General features: G+C 40.7%; 1 protein-coding gene across 1 annotated transcript in view; it reads right to left on the minus strand.

Annotated features, from left to right (window-relative positions):
* Window positions 1-11,116: 11,116 nt before the first annotated feature.
* Window positions 11,117-20,011, minus strand: part of si:ch211-89o9.6 (neurotrophin receptor-interacting factor 1) — a 41,005-nt gene continuing 32,110 nt past the window's right edge. The window contains exons 7-9 of the mRNA XM_034231834.1: window positions 18,132-18,522; window positions 16,330-16,987; window positions 11,117-12,839 (exon numbers count right to left, since the gene is read on the minus strand). Of these exons, the coding sequence (XP_034087725.1) occupies window positions 12,824-12,839; window positions 16,330-16,987; window positions 18,132-18,522 (1,065 nt within the window). The 3' untranslated portion in view covers window positions 11,117-12,823. The remainder of the gene's footprint in view (window positions 12,840-16,329; window positions 16,988-18,131; window positions 18,523-20,011) is intronic.

A 20,011-nucleotide genomic window follows, 5' to 3' on the forward strand; every position in this document is an offset into this window, starting at 1 on the left:
GCACCTTAAAGTTGTTTGCAATCCGCCAAAAAACGGAGAGAAGAAGAAGAAGAAGACGAAGCCGACTCCGAGCTGTCCGACTTCAGGCGAGCTTTTTGAGACCTTTTGAGACCTCCCTCGGCTATTCTCGTCTACTTTCGAGGCGAGCCGCAACAGGTCTCAAACAAGCCTAGTGTGAGTATTGGGTTTTAACCAAGCGGCAAACTGTGGGGTAGAGCCGGTGTCAGTACCAGATATGTTCGGGCTACCAGATATGTTCGGGTGTATTTCCGTCGCATCCGTCATATCCGTCATATACTCACCTCCCTCTGCTCCCAGCGCTCTGCTGCCACACACTGGCCGTCTGCGGAACTGCAGCCGGAGGAACTCGGGACAGCTTGTTATGTGTGGGGTGCTATGGTGGGGTCCCATGTACTTGTGCACATAAATAATGTTTCTAATTATTTACAATTCAAAAATATATATATTCTGCATTACTTTAGCCAACACTTTTATAAGGCCACTAGATTAGATAATTACGAAATGTGTAGATAGAATACATATATTTCAGGTTGTTATTTTGTCATTATGTTTAATGTTTTATTTACCTTTTAGTATTTTTATATAGTATCTGAACTTTGGAGAGGAGTTGGGAGACACACGACACATCAAATCACATCTAAAGATCAAGGCGAAGCGAATGGAAGTACTCCCATACTCCTAGCGTGAAAATGTTTGTGAAAACGTGTGCAACGTCTCCGAAAATCCTAAAAATAAGCTCATATTTGAATTCCCCATAAAAAAACACATCATTCAGTAAAAACAAGGCCCCACTGATCATCTACTCTCTGAGACGATTCCAGGGATGTCTGGCTTGAGTTTCTACCACCAGGGAAAGTGGACAAAAGTGCCCGAGATCAGCCTCTTAATCTACCCAGGGCCTAGTGCTTGGCTTTTGGCATGAACATTCAGGAAACTCCCCTGAGTATTTTATTAAATATCTGAACTTTGGAGAGGAGTTGGGGGACACATCAAATCACATCTACAGATCAAGACGAAGCGAATGGAAGTACTCCTAGCGTGTGAATATGTTTGTGAAAAACGTGTGCAAAGTCTCTGAAAACGGAGCAGTGGCTGTGATGCTAGCTTTGCGGCTAGCGGTTAGTTGTTATTGTTTGAAGTTGTTGCTATGGAAACAACATGACGGAGAACAAATTAATATCTTCTACATATAATAACGGACCAAGTAAAGAATGAAGTGTAGGCTATGCCTGTTTGAAGTTGTTGCTCAGGAAACAACATGACGGAGAAAAAGTATAATCTTCTACATATAATAACGGACAAAGTAAAGAATGAAGTGTCGGCTATGTTTAAATGTTCGGAATTTGACCGTGATGGCCCTCTTGAGTTGCCGTAAACTATGACGAATATGACGGATGACGGATGCGACGGAAATACACCCGAACATATCTGGTACCCCGAACATATCTGGTACTGACACCGGGAAGCCAATACGGAAGTGCCACACACTGCAGTTCATATATTGGCCGATAGGCGATGGCTGCAGAAAGGAGCCATTTCCATAGACCCCATGTTAAAATGCCCAACTTTACAGCAGAAAAAAACATGTTTCTACCCCTGGCTCCATACATTTTATTAGCGATATAGTTAGATTCCACCTTCATAATTATGGATCTGTGAGTGAATTGTTTTCTAACGCGACCCTTTTATTTATATTAGGTCTTAAAGTTTGTGCATAGATTAGGGCGTGGTCACATTGAGTGACGGCTCTGTCAAGTGCCTGCCGCTGTTAGCTTCTTGTCTCTCTGCTACCTGCTCCGTGAAGCTAGCTACAGGGACTCTCCCTGCTCAGCTCATCCAGGAAACACAACTTGTAGCCGGCCGTGGTTGTTTGTTCTTCATGCTTATATCGGACTATTGTGACTCGCTCTGCGGTTAAAACAGACGGTGCATGAATGCGGTTTTGCGGTAAGTGAAATTCGAGTGCTTTATTTATGTGTTAATGATTTTAATCGGCTACGTAATGAATGGTAAGGCTTGGGTTAGTTAGTGGCTAGTGGTAGCTACATCGGTGCTAACGATTGTAATCGTAGCCTCCAAGTTAAAATCATAGACTGTATATATAAAGGTTAAAACTAAATAGACAAGTGTTAAGTGGGATAATACTGTTGAACAAACGGCTTCTGTTTGAGGTTGATAAAATAAGGTTACATCCTTGTAACTTAGAGATATTTTATTATGTAGGTAGAACTGTATGCATCTAAGGTTAATTTAAATTGGCTATGCTCAAGTATGTAGACAAGCTAATGTCAAAGTAGTGTATGTGAAATCAACCTCACAATAAGATGTGTGTATATTACAATTATTAATGTCATATTTCAAGATGATTACTTAGATATTACAATATGGTTGGTTGAGCTGGAGTTCATTATTGAGCTTACACGTTAACGTCACAGTCATCTGAAGAACGAACCCAAACCTTGTTGTTTTTATTAATTGTATTACCAAATGGGTATCAAATAAACAGTAAGCATTGGTAACACAACTTCCAAAGTTACAGTAAAATAAAAAGGCCCCTGACTCGGACAATACACAATCCAACATGTTCAACAGAAGAGAATCAGTTATATTGTTTGTACACATGGTACTTTACATATATATATATATATATATATATATATATATATATATATATATATATATATTTGTTTGTTTAAGGTGTCCAGGTGATGCAGACAGGCTGGACCAGAGAGTGAGAGACAGAACTGGACTCCTCACAGCAGTGAACTTCAGCACAGGTACAAAGACTCTTTTTTCATACTGTACAAAGAATCAAGAAAGATATTGGTTTAAATGAATGAAGTATTGACTTGAATACACTGATATACATTCCATTAAACAATACTAAATACTAGATCACCTACACATCAGTGAAGTTGAGGGTTTTTTCCATGCAAAAAGTTACATTTAGATGATAACAAGCAATATGATTTTGTCAGCTTTCTAATTTAATGTATTGAAGGCAAATATATTTAACACATAGTGAGAACTGCTGCTATTTATCTCTCAATATTGTCTGTAAAAAACGTGGTAAAATTTATTCTTTCAGTGAGACAACAGAGCAAGCTTCTACAGTTGCACTACGTTTTGATAACAGTTCAATATTATTTTGATAATAACATATATTTCAATGTTGATGAACTTCATACTGTTCATTCATAATCTGATTGTCTTTGTAGCTCATTGTTGAAATAAAAAAAAAACATTACAATTACAAAATAATTATATCTACAGCCCCTAAACACACAAACACACCGCTTTCATAAATATCACACTTGTTCTGCAATAATATGTTTTATGTTTCCTGTCATTTTCGTTAGGAAAGGACATGCCTGAAAGACAGGACATTTTCTCCTTCTCTGAGGGTCAAGAAGAACATCCAAGAGGAACATTAAAAGCTGATGTTATGAGATTTTAAGACCAGTACAGGACATTCACTAAGAAACTACTTTTATTGTAAAAACAGTCAGCTGATCGAATGCAGCTATTTCCACATCTACACTCCATCAGCTGATTATTTCTATTTGCCTCACTTTATGAGCTTCACAACATGTACCTTGTTTTGCAACGTCACAAATAAATGGGGCCAATCTTCAGTCAGATGTGAATGTGTAATCTAACATTTTCAGTAAGAATAATGGACAAAAGGAGTGCAAATACAAATACAATTTATTGAAATGTGAACCAAAAGTTAATCAAATGTTTTAAATATAAAGCACATATGGACAGAAGGTGTAAACCTATTAAATGTATTAAACACATTTAGTCTAATAAAGTGACCGACTAGGCCTGTGCAGTTGGTATCAGCTTTGCCCAGCATGGGCTCCTCCATCAGGCCTGGTCCTCCTTGCAGAGGAAAGACCCTCAGTCCTCTCCAAACCAACAGACAGGACGTCCATCACACGGAGGTTTCTTCCTGAAGTCTCTGCTGCTCTCTGGACACCATGCTGTCTCAATCCGTCCACACTGAATATGAGATTGGGAAAATGAAAATAATAAATGCTTTAGACAATAAGAAACATAAAGTTGACTGTTGAGTTGCTCAGTTTTTTACTGTATAACTAATATCTCAGGTTAAGAGGCACATTCAAATAAAGATTGGTCTTTAAATACATTTTGTCTTTTGAATTGTTTGTCTAAAGTCAAGGATCTATAACTGGTACTTAGTTTTAATGATACAGTCTGGTTATTATGCTGTTTGGAGGAGGCCTCACAGGTAAGAGTGCTAACTAGCTAACATCACATGTACCTTAGCTTGACTTAAATGTATTAAACGTATAGTTAAGTGATATCAAAATATAAATAACTAATGTCATGCAAATATATTAATATTTGCTTGATTCCAGTGTTGAATTTAGTACAATTGCATACAAACGTTAAGGGGTTTTAAGATTCTGAAGTATTATGCTAAAAGCTCAATAACTTAGATTATTATTTATAGTTTTGCTGAATAGTTTCATGTCCGCTTACCTTAGAAACGTAAAATGCGACGACAGCGTGCAGATGGGGAGCATGTTAGCTTAGCTTGGTAGCTTCAGCTAGCTCTGGAACTTCCAGCTCGGTGGCAGCAGGTCCCGCCTCGGCTCCGCCTCTTTGCCCTTATTTGGAGAAGGCGGGAGTTGAACTCTGGCGTCACTGTCGAGCCGTTAGTGGCCGACTCCGCCTACTAAGGATTTCACGGCAACTCTGCAGAATCCTATGGGTGACAACACGGACCCTACGTCCATTTATTATACAGTCTATGGTTTTAACTTACTTTAAATTAACTGACGTCACACACGTCAAACCCAAGGGGCATTACAACGTACATTTTCGTTAAATAATACGGATACATATGTGACGCTAACTAGCTAGCTGGACGTACTGCACTGTTGTTTACACTTATTTTTTAATTCAATTCAGAAGTTTATTAAAGTCATACAGAGATCTTGGCTCTGTTATAGATAAGTTATACTTTATATTACATAAATAGACCAAAGTGAAAACATTTAGACCGGTATAGCCTACAGTAGCTACGGTGGGATTTATAAAATGCTACCCTGACGTGTAGCTGCTGTTTGCTTTATTTATTATGTTCCAATGTTTTACTGTTTATTAAACTTTGGGACAAAATTACAACCTTTGTATTCAGCTCATGCTGCTTTGAGGTAGGGCTAAAAAAGCCTATTTTAAATATTTCCACCAGATTTGATCATCTTTTATTTAGGTTAAAGTGTATTTAATTTATCCTAATCCCATAATAATAAGACAATCACAAATAGACAGCAGCCTTTAGCTTGATGTTGGTTTGTGCTGTCAAAGGGATGCACGTGTGACTGTCATTTCATCTCTTAATTTTTTTTAAACCAAAACAGTACATTATTTTAAATGATCCCTTAAGGATTGTTTGTCTGAAATGCTTAGTTACATTTTGCAATAATACTTTTGCAACCCTGTGTTTAATATGATTAATTCACTTTTTTCTTTTTCTCTTGTTTTTCTCTGTAATTAGGAAAATTCTGGAGAAATGGATCTGCTGGAGAAGGACCCCTAATCTGAAAAGTGCACAGCGGATCATCAGGACAGAGCTGCATCCACCTGGACCCCACGAGGTGCTGGAGAAGGACCCCTAACCCCAGCGGATCATCAGGACAGAGCTGCATCCACCTGGACCCCACGAGGTGCTGGAGAAGGACCCCTAACCCCAGCGGATCATCAGGACAGAGCTGCCATCCACCTGGACCCCCCGAGGTGCTGGAGAAGGACCCCTAACCCCAGCGGATCATCAGGACAGAGCTGCATCCACCTGGACCCCACGAGGTGCTGGAGAAGGACCCCTAACCCCAGCGGATCATCAGGACAGAGCTCCATCCACCTGGACCCCCCAAGGTGCTGAAGAAAGCAAAACGGCGATCAGGAGCATCCTCCACCCAGACCTCTGCTTACTGCACTCCTACAGACTTGTCTTACTTTCAGAATTTGATTTTGTATGTGTCCTTTCTTTTAATAGATATTTAACGATTATAGCTTGAGTCTGTCTGATTCCCCAAACAGCTGCTTCTATATACGTGCTACACATATAATACAAATAAACAACTCCATAAACACACTTTTGCTGTTATTTGTGTTACTGCTGGTGATGTTAAATAACATGATTGATTTCCTCTGTCTCAATGATGAAAGTTATAATAATAGAAGACATGAAGCTGCAGAGAGAGCATGGATATATTCTTACCTCTACTTTGTGATAAGATGAAAATACAATATTAAATTGTAATTGTTAAACACATTGTTTATTTCATTTACTGAGGTTTTAACCATTATTTACAACATGTGTACATAAGCAGTGGAATAATAGGGTATCTCTAGGTCATTAAACTGTCTTCAGTTTAATTTGATCAATACAAGAAATAGGTCATAGAAAATGTTTAATTGTGTATTTCAGCAGAGCGGGGAGGGGGGGGGCACGGTGCTGCTAGACCTGGAGGTGCTGACCTGGGGTCAGTGGGACATCATCTGGGCAGGTTTAGGGGAAGAAGGAGAATATAAACTGTTATAATCACAGCTATTAAGATTAGAACACTAATATTGTTAACAATCAATCTATACAACATGCTTTTGTTCATTTAAAAAACATATTGTTTTATTAGTACAGAAAAATTAAGACTTATTTTAAATATATGAAATAATATGATTAAATTACATCAGCTATATATAATTTACTTGTTAACTTACTAATGTAACATTACTGGGGCTAAAAGCACAGCTTCATCTTATTTACCTGGCCATGGTTCTCTTTATTTAATCTCCGACGGTGATCTCCAAAAAATGTAAAAGTAAAGTTTCTGGATCCTTTTCAGCTAATTTGCTAGCAGGCTGCTGGAGCAACGCAACCGAACAGCGCGTATCACGTAACGTAAATACGAAGCACTCCGTAGGCTAGACCGTCTCATTTCATAGGCCGCTCGGTCCAGCCTACGCGGTCTCGTCGGCCGCATCCTGCGTCGACCGCGTAGGCTACGTACCTCGAAGGATACAACCCCTGAATTGAGACACGGCCACAGACAGTGGAACAGGACATGCAGAGCGCTGTTTGCAGTCTATGGACATAGCGGATCATTTTGACTCGTTGCGTTGTGGCGATGTCTCGCAGATAACACAGATAATACAGATAATACAGATAATACATATGAAAAGTATAATTTGCTCAGAGTCCAGAGACAGTTGTGGTTCGGTCCGGATCCGGACCAGAGTCCGGACTTTGAGGATGCCTGACTTAGTTTATACTGTAAATATGGAAAACATAACATATGAAACATTTTCATTCTGAGTTATACAAGATTATAATTGATTATACTTGATTATAATTAACTTTAGTTTTAAGTATTCAACATACTATGAAGATCTCAACGCCCTCTTTTTAAAACGCAAAGTTATCAAAACAGCAACAGATAAAATCGTAAACATACATACATATTCAAAAACCATCAAAAACCATTTTCATTATGGGTTTATACAAGAATATGATTGATCATATTTGATTTATAATTAACTTTCGTTTTAAGTATTCACTTGATACTATGAACACCCACTTTTCAAAACGCAAAGTTATCAAAACAGCCATACAGATAAAATCGTAAAAATACATACATATTACATCCGTAAAACTCCAAGCATCAATATCATGAAAAGTTCTTCAGTATGTGTAATAAGGACGACCTTTGATGAACCTGGTGTGGAGAACACCGAAAACATAGTACCTCACTGGAATGTTCTCGTTATCACATAGGTCAGGCACAAGAGTAAAAAGAGGCTGTCATGATGATCATAGATTTGTGTGCGCACCCCCACTCTGCCTGGTACTTGCAGGAGCGGGGGGCCCATCAGTGTAGACTCCTAAATCCATGTTGCTATCTGATGTAAATCGGAGAGGCTCCATCTGTCGGTGTGTGTAGATTCACTTGGTTGACTTTGTGAGAAGGTCAATGAGGCCCCACACAATGATAGCACAAACGAGGAACCAGAGGCATGTGAAACAGCTTAGCTGGCACTCGCTCGTGACACCCTGTGTGTGCAGTGTGAGATTAGGTGTATGTGGTGCGAAGGTGGTGCTGGTGGTGACCTGGCACGTCACTTGTTGTCGTCTGTTTCTACCGTCTCTCCTGGGCTGTGACTACGACTTTGCAGTGGCTGGCGTGGACCCACGTGGCTCTCTCGGCGACCTTGACCGCTGTCTGGGTGACGAAAAGCACCTTGCCAACGGTTGGATTTCCAGCTCTTTCTCCGGAAGTCCTTGACCATTACGAAGTCGCCGGGTTGGAGATGGTGAAGTGGACCAGTGGCAGGGGTAGGTAGGGCTGCTGCTACCTGGCGTCTGATATCTGACCATGCAGTTATCAGGTAGTTTAGGGAAATCCACTGCGATCTGAGTGGCTCAGCGGATAGAGATGCAGCCTGTCCCACCTAGCTGGAAGAAGCTTCATCCTCCACTGGCAGGGGTACAGGTGACTCAGCCGCTGATCCATGCTGCACAGGTTTCCTGGGTCCAGAAGTTGGCTTCCCTGGAGACACAGTGACTGAAGTTGTCCCGCTAGGCAGGTTCAAATCCTCTTGGTAGATTGCTGAGGTATAAATCTCAACAATATAGCTAAGATCAAGTATAAATTATTTCTCTGATTCATAAAGAGTTGTTTCAGTTAAAAAACTTCCCCAAGGGTTTTCTCAAGGGGGTTATGTATTCCATATTGCTCTGGAATTTCTATAGACAGCAAGGTGATTGTTTCTCCTCTTAATCAGTTGGCCTCTAACGGCAGAAAGCACTGGGCCATAATTTACTCTTATCAGTTTAACGACCTGACAGCCCTACACCTCCATGCTGTGTGAAAACCAGCAAAAAAGAAGGAGGAAGATGTGCTCAAAAAATTAAATGAATACTGTTGTAGGGTGTAGGCATATAAGAATTACAAATAACTGAAGAGAAAAACTAATAATTAAAAATTAAAAACAAATGAGAAAAATAATATAAAGGTTATTTTACCATTTCCTCTTTGATACTGAGGTATTCTGCATTCAAGCTCTAATGATCCATATGCTAATAGACAGAGTTTTGTCTTGCCATCTTTCTTTGCATAATTCACTAAAGATTCTAACAGTTATAATACTAAATCGTCTGCAATTGAAATATTGCTTGTTACTCAGATTTAAATTCCCTCTTTTGCTCTGTAAAATATCCCTTGGTACAGAATTTACCAAGACAAATTCTAAATTATTGCGGGAAGATCCCACAAAAAGCCATCCTCTCCTGTGGAAGAAAGCACATTAACTGACACGTGTGTGTGCAAAACATGTCATCAGATGTGAGACTGATCTCATCAACAGTGGATGGGTAGGCTGTAGTCATATTGCTATCTGGATCTTAATCTTAGTTGACTCGGGTGAACTGGCCCTCTCTTCTGGAGTGAAACTACGTTCCCAGAGATTGACGACACTGTATCCAAACCTTCTAATTTAGTTTTAAGCTCACCTCTTTCTGGACTTTGCCCCTTTCTAGTCACCCATATACGATTTCTGAATTTAAATGGAAAAAGTGTGATAGTTAGATATGACCTGACCTTTGCCCTAGGTAGCTTTTCCATACATATAGGAATATATTCAGCCTTGTCAAATTGATTGGAATGTCCCAATTTGTTTTACAGTTTTTATACTCCACTCTTTGGCTGCTCTAATGCCTGATACTTATATGGTAAAGACCAGATAGGTGTGATTCTATTTATCCTGCAAGAGTGACAAAACTTTCTCATTTTTAAAGTGAGTTGCATTATCCATTCTTATTCTCTCAGTTTTAGGAAAAATACTTATATGTTCCGCCATTTTAGCAGACACTGTGTTCCAGTTGCTCTGGTCAGAGGATAAACATGATTATGACTCCCTCCATTATCAAAGGTCACAAGGAAATACTTGTTCCCACTGGGAGTGCGGGTCAGAAAAAGACCTGCTATGTCAGCACTAAAACTGATTAGTGGTTATTCCTCTATTATTTTAAGATGTTCAGGATAAACTTTCTTGAACCCATCCAGCTCATACACATTGAAGACATGTTGATCTGTGTGTGTTGTAGGTGCAATCGCAGTTTCGGTATGAGGATTTTATTGTTGAGACAATATTTTCTCATCCGAAATAGGCCCACATGGCCTAAACTGCTGTGTAATTCATGCAAACCTGAGGAGCTTCTTCAGGGGGTACGTGAATGCTTCCACCCTTTTTCCATATACTAGGACATATGGCAGTCAGGTGGTTAACTCTTCCCCTGCTTTGAGCAAGCACATTAACTTCTCTATTACCCTGATAGTCGAATTCGATCTTATCTGTATGGCTACGGACATGATTCCACTCTAGGTACATGCCTGCCTTTAACTCTGCAATAAGACCCTCACTAGATGGGCATGTGTCAGCGTGTGTCAAACCTTTCACATTTATGAACTGCCTTTGTTCCCAATTATTAAGCTCTTCTTTACCCGCTTTGTAACAATAATCACTATCAGTAACAATACGGATGTGTGTTATTTTACCTTTTTTAGCAAAAAGAGGTCCCACAATGGCATTTGCCTCAGCAGTTTGTGCTGTACCTGGTATTGCACCCTTTTGCTTGCAAATTAGTTTTCATTATAAAGGCCCAAGTGGCTGCTTGGTCACCTTTTCGCAAACTCCCATCTATAAACAGTGTTATCTTTGGAGCAGCGGTTTTCTGTAAAGGTTTCATTGTTTCCATTTGTGTCTTACTTCTTGAGGTCCTCTACACTCCACATCTGGATCAGACATCATCATTTTCCATTTTCCCCATCTACTCATCATTGCTTTTGCTCCCTGAACAGTTTGTTTAGTAGCTTCAGATATTGAAAAATAAAGAGTGTATATGCACATGTTGGTACCTTGAGACATTTCCCTCAGGGCTGGATAAAATCTGAATGCAAGTGGAAGATGCTTCTCTTCAGGAGAGAATTTTTCCTCTGTTCTTGGGCAAGTCATGGACATGAACAGCACAGATTTGTTATCACCCTGGTTCCTTATCTCCACACCTCCTCCTAAATCATTCGTGGCTAGATGAACTTCCCAAGCTTTCTCCATATCTCGCATTGTTAGTTTCTGAGAATGGGTCACAATATACTCTTTTGTTTTTTGATATTGATCTTTTTGTTCTGGTGTTAAGATAATTTTTTTGAATCTCCCTCTTTTCTTAACAACTGGAGCTATGGCTATTTGAAATCTGACTTGGTTAAGAGTTGATTTGTTCATTGGTGAGAGGAACTCTTCCCCTTGTACTGGGGTGGGGGTGGGTAGCCTGCTTTGGGAGAGTTCCTTACAGTCTCCAGATCTTCCTCTCTGTGCTGAGGCCATAACACTTTTAATGGGTCGCTCTGTGGTCTGCTCTGATTTTCTTCCTCTCCAGAGGTCACGCCTGTCTCTGACCCTGTGTGCTGAGTTTTTCTGCAGCACCTCAGGAGCAGAGAAAGGAGGAGATATTTTCCAAAAGTGTAAGCTGCTTCATAAGCAAAATGGCACCACATTTAACTCTCCCTGACTTGTCTTTAAAGCGTTCTTTAAGGCCTGAATTGAGTCTTCTGTTGTGTAACGGAAAATCCCATTTCCAAAAAGGGGTCAAGAGCAAATAGTTTAGTTGATTTTGGTAAAGTATTTGAGCTTTAGCTTCGCAAAAAACTTCCTCATATTGGTTTTGAAGATATTGTTGGGGTTTGATATCTGCTGATAGTTCACACATAGGTTTTTTTTTTTTAAAGTACATGCAAACCGGTATTTGTGGCTCATCTGATCACCACATTGCCTTCTGACAGTTTAATAGTCCTTATCATATTATCACTCTGTGCTTGCATGCTAGGACCTATTCTCTCTGCCAGAGCTACTGCTATTCCTCCTGCATGTTTTAGCTTCCTATTAGCAGGGTTCACTAACATGGTTTGTTGATCCAGTTTAAGATATTCAATATCTGCCATTATTATTTCCAACATTTCTTTCCCTGAATATCATGTCTAACAATGTGTTTTCTTCTAGGAGTAGTAGATGGGATACTCATAAATGTCATCTGTGAGCTTTTATCCCTGTAAGGTGGAGGTACAGTAGGGTCTCAGACATTATACCACCTGCTTGTCTTCATAAAAAGACCGGTGATAATAAAAAGCACATTCAACTTTTCATTCACCAAATCAATTCACATCAATTCCATACCTTTTTTCCGACACAGGTGGCGGGTACTAACATTCACAAACCCATACCTATCTCCCGCAGGTATTCGGGGGAAGATCCTCACAGGTGGCGGTTTCTAATAACTCACAAACACACTCCTATCTGACACAGATGGCGGGTACTAACTAGGGCTGCCAGAAACTGACCATGATCAAAATCGATTATTCGGCAGCCCTGGCGAATAATATTCGAATATTCGAATAATCACTGGCATCCCTAGTACTAATATCCACAAACACATATATCTCCCGCAGGTATTCGGAGGAAGATCCTCACAGGTGGCGGTTACTAATACTCACAAACACACTTCAATTAATTCCACTCATTCAACAAAGTAATTCACTCAGCATTCAATCAAGAAATTTGAGATATTTACATCATGGGAGAAAAGACTTGCACTACTTGGTACCAGTGGAGTGGAGGTCCCCCTCTATAGATCCTGAGACTCTGAGTTGTGTTTGTGGGATGGAGTGTAGTGGGGGGGAGGAAGCGCTGGATGTAGTATTAGAGTTGGTTCAGACCCTGACTAAAACACCTTTACTCTGGTCGAACAGGGATAGAGTGTTGCATGTTGTTATTTTTTTCATAGAGGGCTACATAAATAACATTTCATACAATTCAGAAGAAAATAATAATACATGGAAATAAAATGTGCAACGATGCGATGTAGAGGAGGAGATATATGAGGAGGAATAGGTGAATGGAGGACGTACAGGAGACCCTCATAACGAGATGAAGTGGTAATGTGAAGAGAAGGAAAGCTAACTGAATAAAGATAGTTACACCACGTGATGTCTTCTCATGTTCCCGATGGAACCTGTGTGAGCGTGACTTCACTCCAATATATCATAAGGCTGGTATAATGCACTGAAAGAAAGGGGGGTTCAATTACATTTAAGAGAGATTATATTTAACCCCTTCTGATCAAATTTGATTGATGGTGACCTCAAAGCCTCAAGCAGCAGCCGTGTGGGGTTATATCTTTCTTTTCACCATGTGGTCACAGGGGAAACTTTGTTGAATCTGATGTCTTTAAAGGATCTCCAAACAGCCATTATACTAGAAAGAGGATTGCATAAACCGACAGGTGAAACACGAGGTGTCACTACAAACACAAAACGAAGTTCAATCATCACCAGGATTGGATAGCAATGGGCTATATGTAATGGGATAACGTAGTCAGGAGAAAAAAAAGGTAACTGTGTTCCCTCACAATAACTAAGACATAATCAGATTGTTGCTACAAAAAGCACATATAGTGTTACAACAGTTTGACCTCCATCTTTTAGTTAACAGTTTGACCTCCATCTGAACCTAAAACAGAGCCAGAGCAAAGGTCATTTGTATAAGTTGTTACCTTGTACCACCTAGTACAATAAGGTATGGACTAGGGCTGAACGATTAATCCATTTTAAATCGAAATCGCGATTTGAAATGATGCAATTATCAAATCGCAAAGCCTGTGATTTAAAAAAACAAACATGTACCAGTCATTGTTAACCAATCAGAAGTGGCCCATGATAGTAGGTGATAGACAAATTGATCCAATCACCTGCCAAGTATTTTTGAAATACTTTTCCAAATGGCTTCCAACGGAGATTTCCTAGATGGTTTGGTGAAACAAAGCATCGGAGTCAGGTTAGTACTGCTCCATCACATGTTTCTATTACAGGGTGAATCTTAAACTGAATCTTGACTTTAAAGCAACCCAACGGAAGTTTCATGTAAGTTTAGTTCTTTCACTCGTAGCTCGGGCTGCGGGGGTGCTAGAGACGGGAGCACGTTGATACGACCTTCCTAGCCGTAGATATGGCCGCATTTTACAATAAACTTCCGTTGGGTCGCTTAAAAACATATATCGCAAAATGAATCGCAATCTGTCAGAAAAATCGCAATTCGATTATTTCCCCAAATCGTGCAGCCCTAGTATGGACTAAGGCTCATGGGAGTGTTTTTTTTTTTATACTTACAAAAAAAAGGAAAAAAAAGTCGTCTTGATGTAGCACCTTGGATGCGTCACTACAACACTGTCAGATTTACTGTAAACACGTATGTTTATCTACTGTTTACAACTGTGCTAAGCAGTTACCATTTACCATGTGTACATGTGTCATTTAATTCTACGCACAGTAGGATGACATGTTGTCTGTTTCCACTGGGGATATTAAATGGTGGTGTCATTAAACCTGGGAATTTCTGAGAACAAGATAAAACACGAGCACACAACTTTTGAACCCATTTAACACAAGTAACGTATAAATAATATCTGGTAATATGGTATATCATAGTCAGCTGGATATTTACATTTTCTTTCACCAACATCCAGGCCGCTACAGATTATTTCATAAATAAATGAACACGATATAATGTATTTGATGTTGTATAAATTGGCACATTTCTATGTGTTATTGCATTGATGTCTTTCAAATCAATCCACACTTTACCTGAATGCAGGGCGAATAGTGAAACAATTATTTTACCATAAGCAAAGACACAAAACATCTGAAAAGTATATAATAGGGGTGTAACGGTTCACAGAAGTCACGGTTCGGTTCATACCTCGGTTTGGGGGTCACGGTTCGGTACGGTTCGGTACAAGAAAAAGCAAAAAAAAAGTCCCAAATGCATAATTACAGGTTTGTTGTTATTTATGTTTGAACAGTAGTGCAAGTTTCAGTTTAAAAATAAGGAACTCTGACATTTTGAATAATTAACTGTATTAAACAGTTAAAAACAAACCATACACACTCAGATGGCCATATTATCTATAATGGCTGATGTCAAACGAAAAGGTCATCAAGCAGTAAAACCAAAAAGAATGTCTTGAAAATATTACATCATAAATAATAAGAACATGTTTCAAGAGCACAAAGTCGTTGAAAAACATATGCCAAAAGCTTCCGTTATTTATTTTGGTCTCTCGGCTCTCATGTCTCTTGGCTTCTAAAAAACAGCGGGGCTCAGCTGTTGAACTGCTGTTATCTTTTGCTGGGCTCCAGGTGATTGGCAAATCTGGGTGATGCCTTCGGATATGATTTAGCATGTTTGGCGTGTGTCCATTAGCATACCACACCGCTGTCTAACAACGCCGACACACCGTCCTCGTCCGATCCACCACTCCCACACTTCATCGTTATTGTAGTCCACAGGGAACCCGAAATGTTCCCACACAGCTGATTTAACAGAAGCAGGTGGGTTCTAGCTCCTCTGTGTTATCTGAAATCGCCATACTAACTTTTCTTCTTCTTGTATTTTGTTCGTTTTGTTGTTGTGTTTCTTCTTGTTCTTCATTTGTTGTTTAAGGGCGGCTGGCAAACAGCTTTTAGGCGCAATACCGCCCCCTGGATTATATATAGTGTAGTGTATACTGCCCTGAATGACAGACTTTTTTCCTACTCGTAAAAAAAAGGCGTATTCGTCGTGTGACTGCGTGTGCCGAACCGTGACGTCCGAACCGTGGCGGTACGGGACGAATACGGATACCGTTACACCCCTAGTATATAAGACATAAAACTCTTTGTTTTGTCACTTGTTTTGTCACTTCTTAAGAATGAAGAAATAGTAATATGTCTCTGCATGTGTGCATAGCCGCGGGAAGTAGGGGTGCACCCCCTAGAATCTGGAGAATCAGATTAACCGGTCGTCAAGGGCCGTTGGCGGCCGGCTCGGTTCGCTCGCAGCCGGCACCGCCCTTAATGTGTTTTCAAACGGCATCATTGAAGTTGCACTGACAGGCGACAGAGGTCCAACCGTGTCCCCGCAGCGAGGCTACCCCCCCCCGTTGACAGTTCACTAGCACCAGGGCCGCCCCTCCCTACACGCAGATCACGCAGACTGCGTGGGTCCTCACCTCGCGGATGGGGCCTCAACTAAGCCGTAAATGCGGCGCAATTAGTGTAGGCACAGCACAGTTTCGCCGTTGACAATTCACGAGCATCCCCCCCCCCCCCCCCGTTGACAATTCGCCGCACCCCCTAAGTAAAATGACTTCCTGCGGCTATGTATGTGTGAATAAAATAACACTAGCATTACTCAGGGATCATCCCAGGCCCGCAGTCTGTGGCAGACTGCTGGTGTGTCCTCAGGTTGCAGATCCAGGCGAACCTCTTCCCACACTGCTGGCAGCTGAAGGGTTTCTCCCCGGTGTGAACCCTCTGGTGCTTCTTCAGGTTCCCGGCCTCGGAGAAGAGTTTCCCGCAGGTGTCGCAGCGGTACGGTTTCTCCCCTGTGTGGACTCTCTCGTGGGCCTCCAAGTTGGATAGGCCTGTGAACGACTTCCCGCAGGCTCTGCATACGTAGCCCTTCTTGCGGTGCTCACTGGGCACCATACCAGGAGATTGGCTTATATCGCGGTGAGCCATTAGGCTGACTCCATGCTCTGCAGCGCCGGGGACCTCGTTTCTGCCCAACAACGTCCTGATGTATGGAGCCACTGTGGAGCTCATAGTCCTACTGGTGGAGCTGATACAGGAGATCTTTGTGTTCTCCCCACAGTGAGTGTTACTGACAGCAGCTGTGGTCTGTGCAGAGGGCAGGCTGTGCTGCTGCTGAGGGACCCTGCTACTGTCACCATGCTGCTTCAGCTCACACTGGGTTCCTCTTATCAGGACTGCTTTCCTGCTCCATGGAGGCTGGGACAACGGAGCCTTCATCCTCAGGGGTGTGGATGAAGAAGTCTCTGCTGACGGGCCTGGGAGCAGAAACAACAAGGAGTCAGACACATTCATTTAATATTTTCATCTAAATTACTGAAACATGACAAAAGATGTCTCTGTGCACAGGATCTACTTCCTCAGTGAAGAATATGGTTATGGTTTTGTCCCTGTGAAAATGTGTAAAATAGGAATCCTCATGGCAAGTATTCACCTAGTGCGTCTCACAGAACACATACTATGATTTCCTCAAATGTATACATCCATAAAGATTTCAATGGATGTATGTGATTCACAGCAGAAAATGCCATTTCTTCTTTTTGCCACATGCAAAGTGACCCAGGGTTGAAGGAATTATTTGTAGTGGCCAAACAATGGTACTACAATTTCTGGGTCATGTGATGTCAATGGGTCCAAAAATACTTTTTCCCATTGACCAGAACAAACACTTGAATAGCCCCTATTTAAATCATTATGTCCTACAATGTATGAAGTACATGAAAAGCTGTATCCATAGTTATTTTTCCTCTTCATTCATTTGACTGAACTGAGAGCAGACAGGATGAAGCAGATTGGATGCAGGGCTAAAGGGAAAATGTAGTGTGCATGATCTACGGGTCCAGATACGGGTACTTCTGCTCTCAAGGCAGCAATTCAGTTCTCTTTATACATGCATGTTTGGCCAATACGATCATTTGCTACAATGACCGACACTGGGGGATTGCTGTGAAGCTGAAGATTGATTGATAACGTAACCCCAAAACGCTAACCAATCAAACTACTCTGATTGGTTAGCTAGGTTGTTGTGATTGGTCAACAGCTTAGAGATGTCCCACCCCTTAGCCTTTCACATACAATGTGTTGGAGCGCTAGCCAATAGAAGTGCGAGTGTTACTAAGTGATATCATTATGTAACAGAAGTAAACACATGAGAGCAATGGAGGCATTTCGGAGAGGGGGGGAGGGATGTGTGGGAGAGTATCCCTCTGGAGGGAACAGGGAGTTTAGCCTCAGACCATTTACATGCACAACAACCTCTATAAAAACTCTAAGAAAGGGACAATTCTGAAAAGCATGATAGGGTCTCTTTCACATTACAGCATGTAAACATGTTCTAGTATTAAAAATTGAAAAAAACAAATAAACCTGAAAAGTTGTCTGTAAAGATTAAAGCAGTCTCACCATGTGACACAGACGGCTGGATGTGATTGGAGGAGGAACTCTGCCACACACCCATCCTCGCTGCTGAGGGGGCGGAGCCTGGTGCTACCACAGGTGGAGGCTGTGTTTCACTCTCTACTATGATAACTGCATCCTGGTCACACTCTGCTGATTCATCAGCAGGGAGAGGAAATGAAGGGCCCCTGCTGACTAAGTCACTGTCGGGGGCCCAGCGGGTGAAGAAGGTCTCCAGCTCAAACAGAGAGTACTCAGAGCTGAGGGGGGTGCTGGTGCTGGTGCTGGACCTCTGCTGTCGTTGTGCTCTGGAGCTAGCTGCTGAGATGGTGTCTGGTACCCTCAGCTGGACCGCCGCCACACTGCAGGGGTCCGCCGATGACTGAGGGGCTGCAGACTGGGGAGGAGGGAGAGAGGTGCGTTAGGATGTACATCGTACTAAGGTACAGGACTGGATGGAGATCCAAACACTTAGTTGGACATTTTAGGAAATATGCTTCCAGTGTCCCGGCGCCAGGCAGCAGTCGGGGGTTTGGAGCCATGCTCAAGCGCCAACAGTCCACATTGTATTTGGACCAATCGTACTTGAACCGGCGACCCTTCTGTTCCCAAGTCCCTACAGACTGAGCTACTGTCCCCCCCACAACAAATATACCTACAAAAACGTGCAGATTAAACTAATGAGCAAGTATTTTTGTTTAATGCCTCTCTCTTTTAACTATTCATATCTTAGACTGCACTGTAACTTTTATCCATGTACTTTTTCTTTTAATGTTTAATTGAACTATTTATATCTTAGACTGCACTGTAACTTTTATCCATGTATTTTTTCTTTTAATGTTTATTTTATTAGCTTTTCTTTTTAATGACTGATTTTAAATGCCATTTTCTTAATGTCTTTCATTTTTTTGTAAAGCACTTTGAATTGCCTTGTGTTGAAAAGTGCTATATAAATAAACTTGCCTTGCCTTGCCTGCCTTGCAATACACAGTATGAAGTGTTAAAATGACAAGTTGTGTTGTTGGCAGTTTCATGCTAAACTTAAGTCTTCCGAGGTATATAATATAGAGATAAGCAACTGGAGTTATTTGTTCACACTCTATTGCGTTTTATTTGTGTGTAGCGTGAAATTATTTTGTATTCACTATGTATTGCATAATGACAAATCAATTGAATTTGTAATTATAAAATGCTGCTTTAGATGTGTGTGACAGAATCCGACTAGCTGAACTAAGTCTAACCCCCCCTTCAACTCTTGGGCTCATCACTGGTCAGGTTTATATATAAATAATATACTGTTTTGGAAAACTGTTAACTCTGTTATTGTTGTGCACATAAGAATAGCATGTGCTTTAGAAATGTGATCTAATCCAACTTTACATGGAGGCAAATATAGTTTTACATATGGATAATAAGAATATTATAATATTGTGTCACAATTTTGTAATGTATGATTAAAAAAAAACAAAATACGCATCTTGAGTTTTTCTTAAGTTTTAATGTTTACATTGCAAATGGTCAACATTAGGCAGCATTGAACATAATTGTGACACAATAGAAAGTTAATGTTACATTTACAGTAAATGTTTATGCTATCATGGCTTCGGTTGACATAAAAAATCACATTTTACACATACAAAAATATGTTCATTTTTGTAGATAAAGAGAGCTGGTGTATTATTAGGAAAAACTGAAGGCATTTAAAAAATAATTACATGATCAAATACAAATATTAAAAATAATAATTATAATATAACAATCAAAATGCACACAGGATAACTGATTGAATTTGAAACACACACACACCACACACACACACACACACACACACACACACACACACACACACACACACACACACACACACACACACCACACACACACAC

Source organism: Gymnodraco acuticeps, unplaced genomic scaffold (assembly GCF_902827175.1).
Source record: "Gymnodraco acuticeps unplaced genomic scaffold, fGymAcu1.1, whole genome shotgun sequence".
Taxonomy (NCBI): domain Eukaryota; kingdom Metazoa; phylum Chordata; class Actinopteri; order Perciformes; family Bathydraconidae; genus Gymnodraco; species Gymnodraco acuticeps.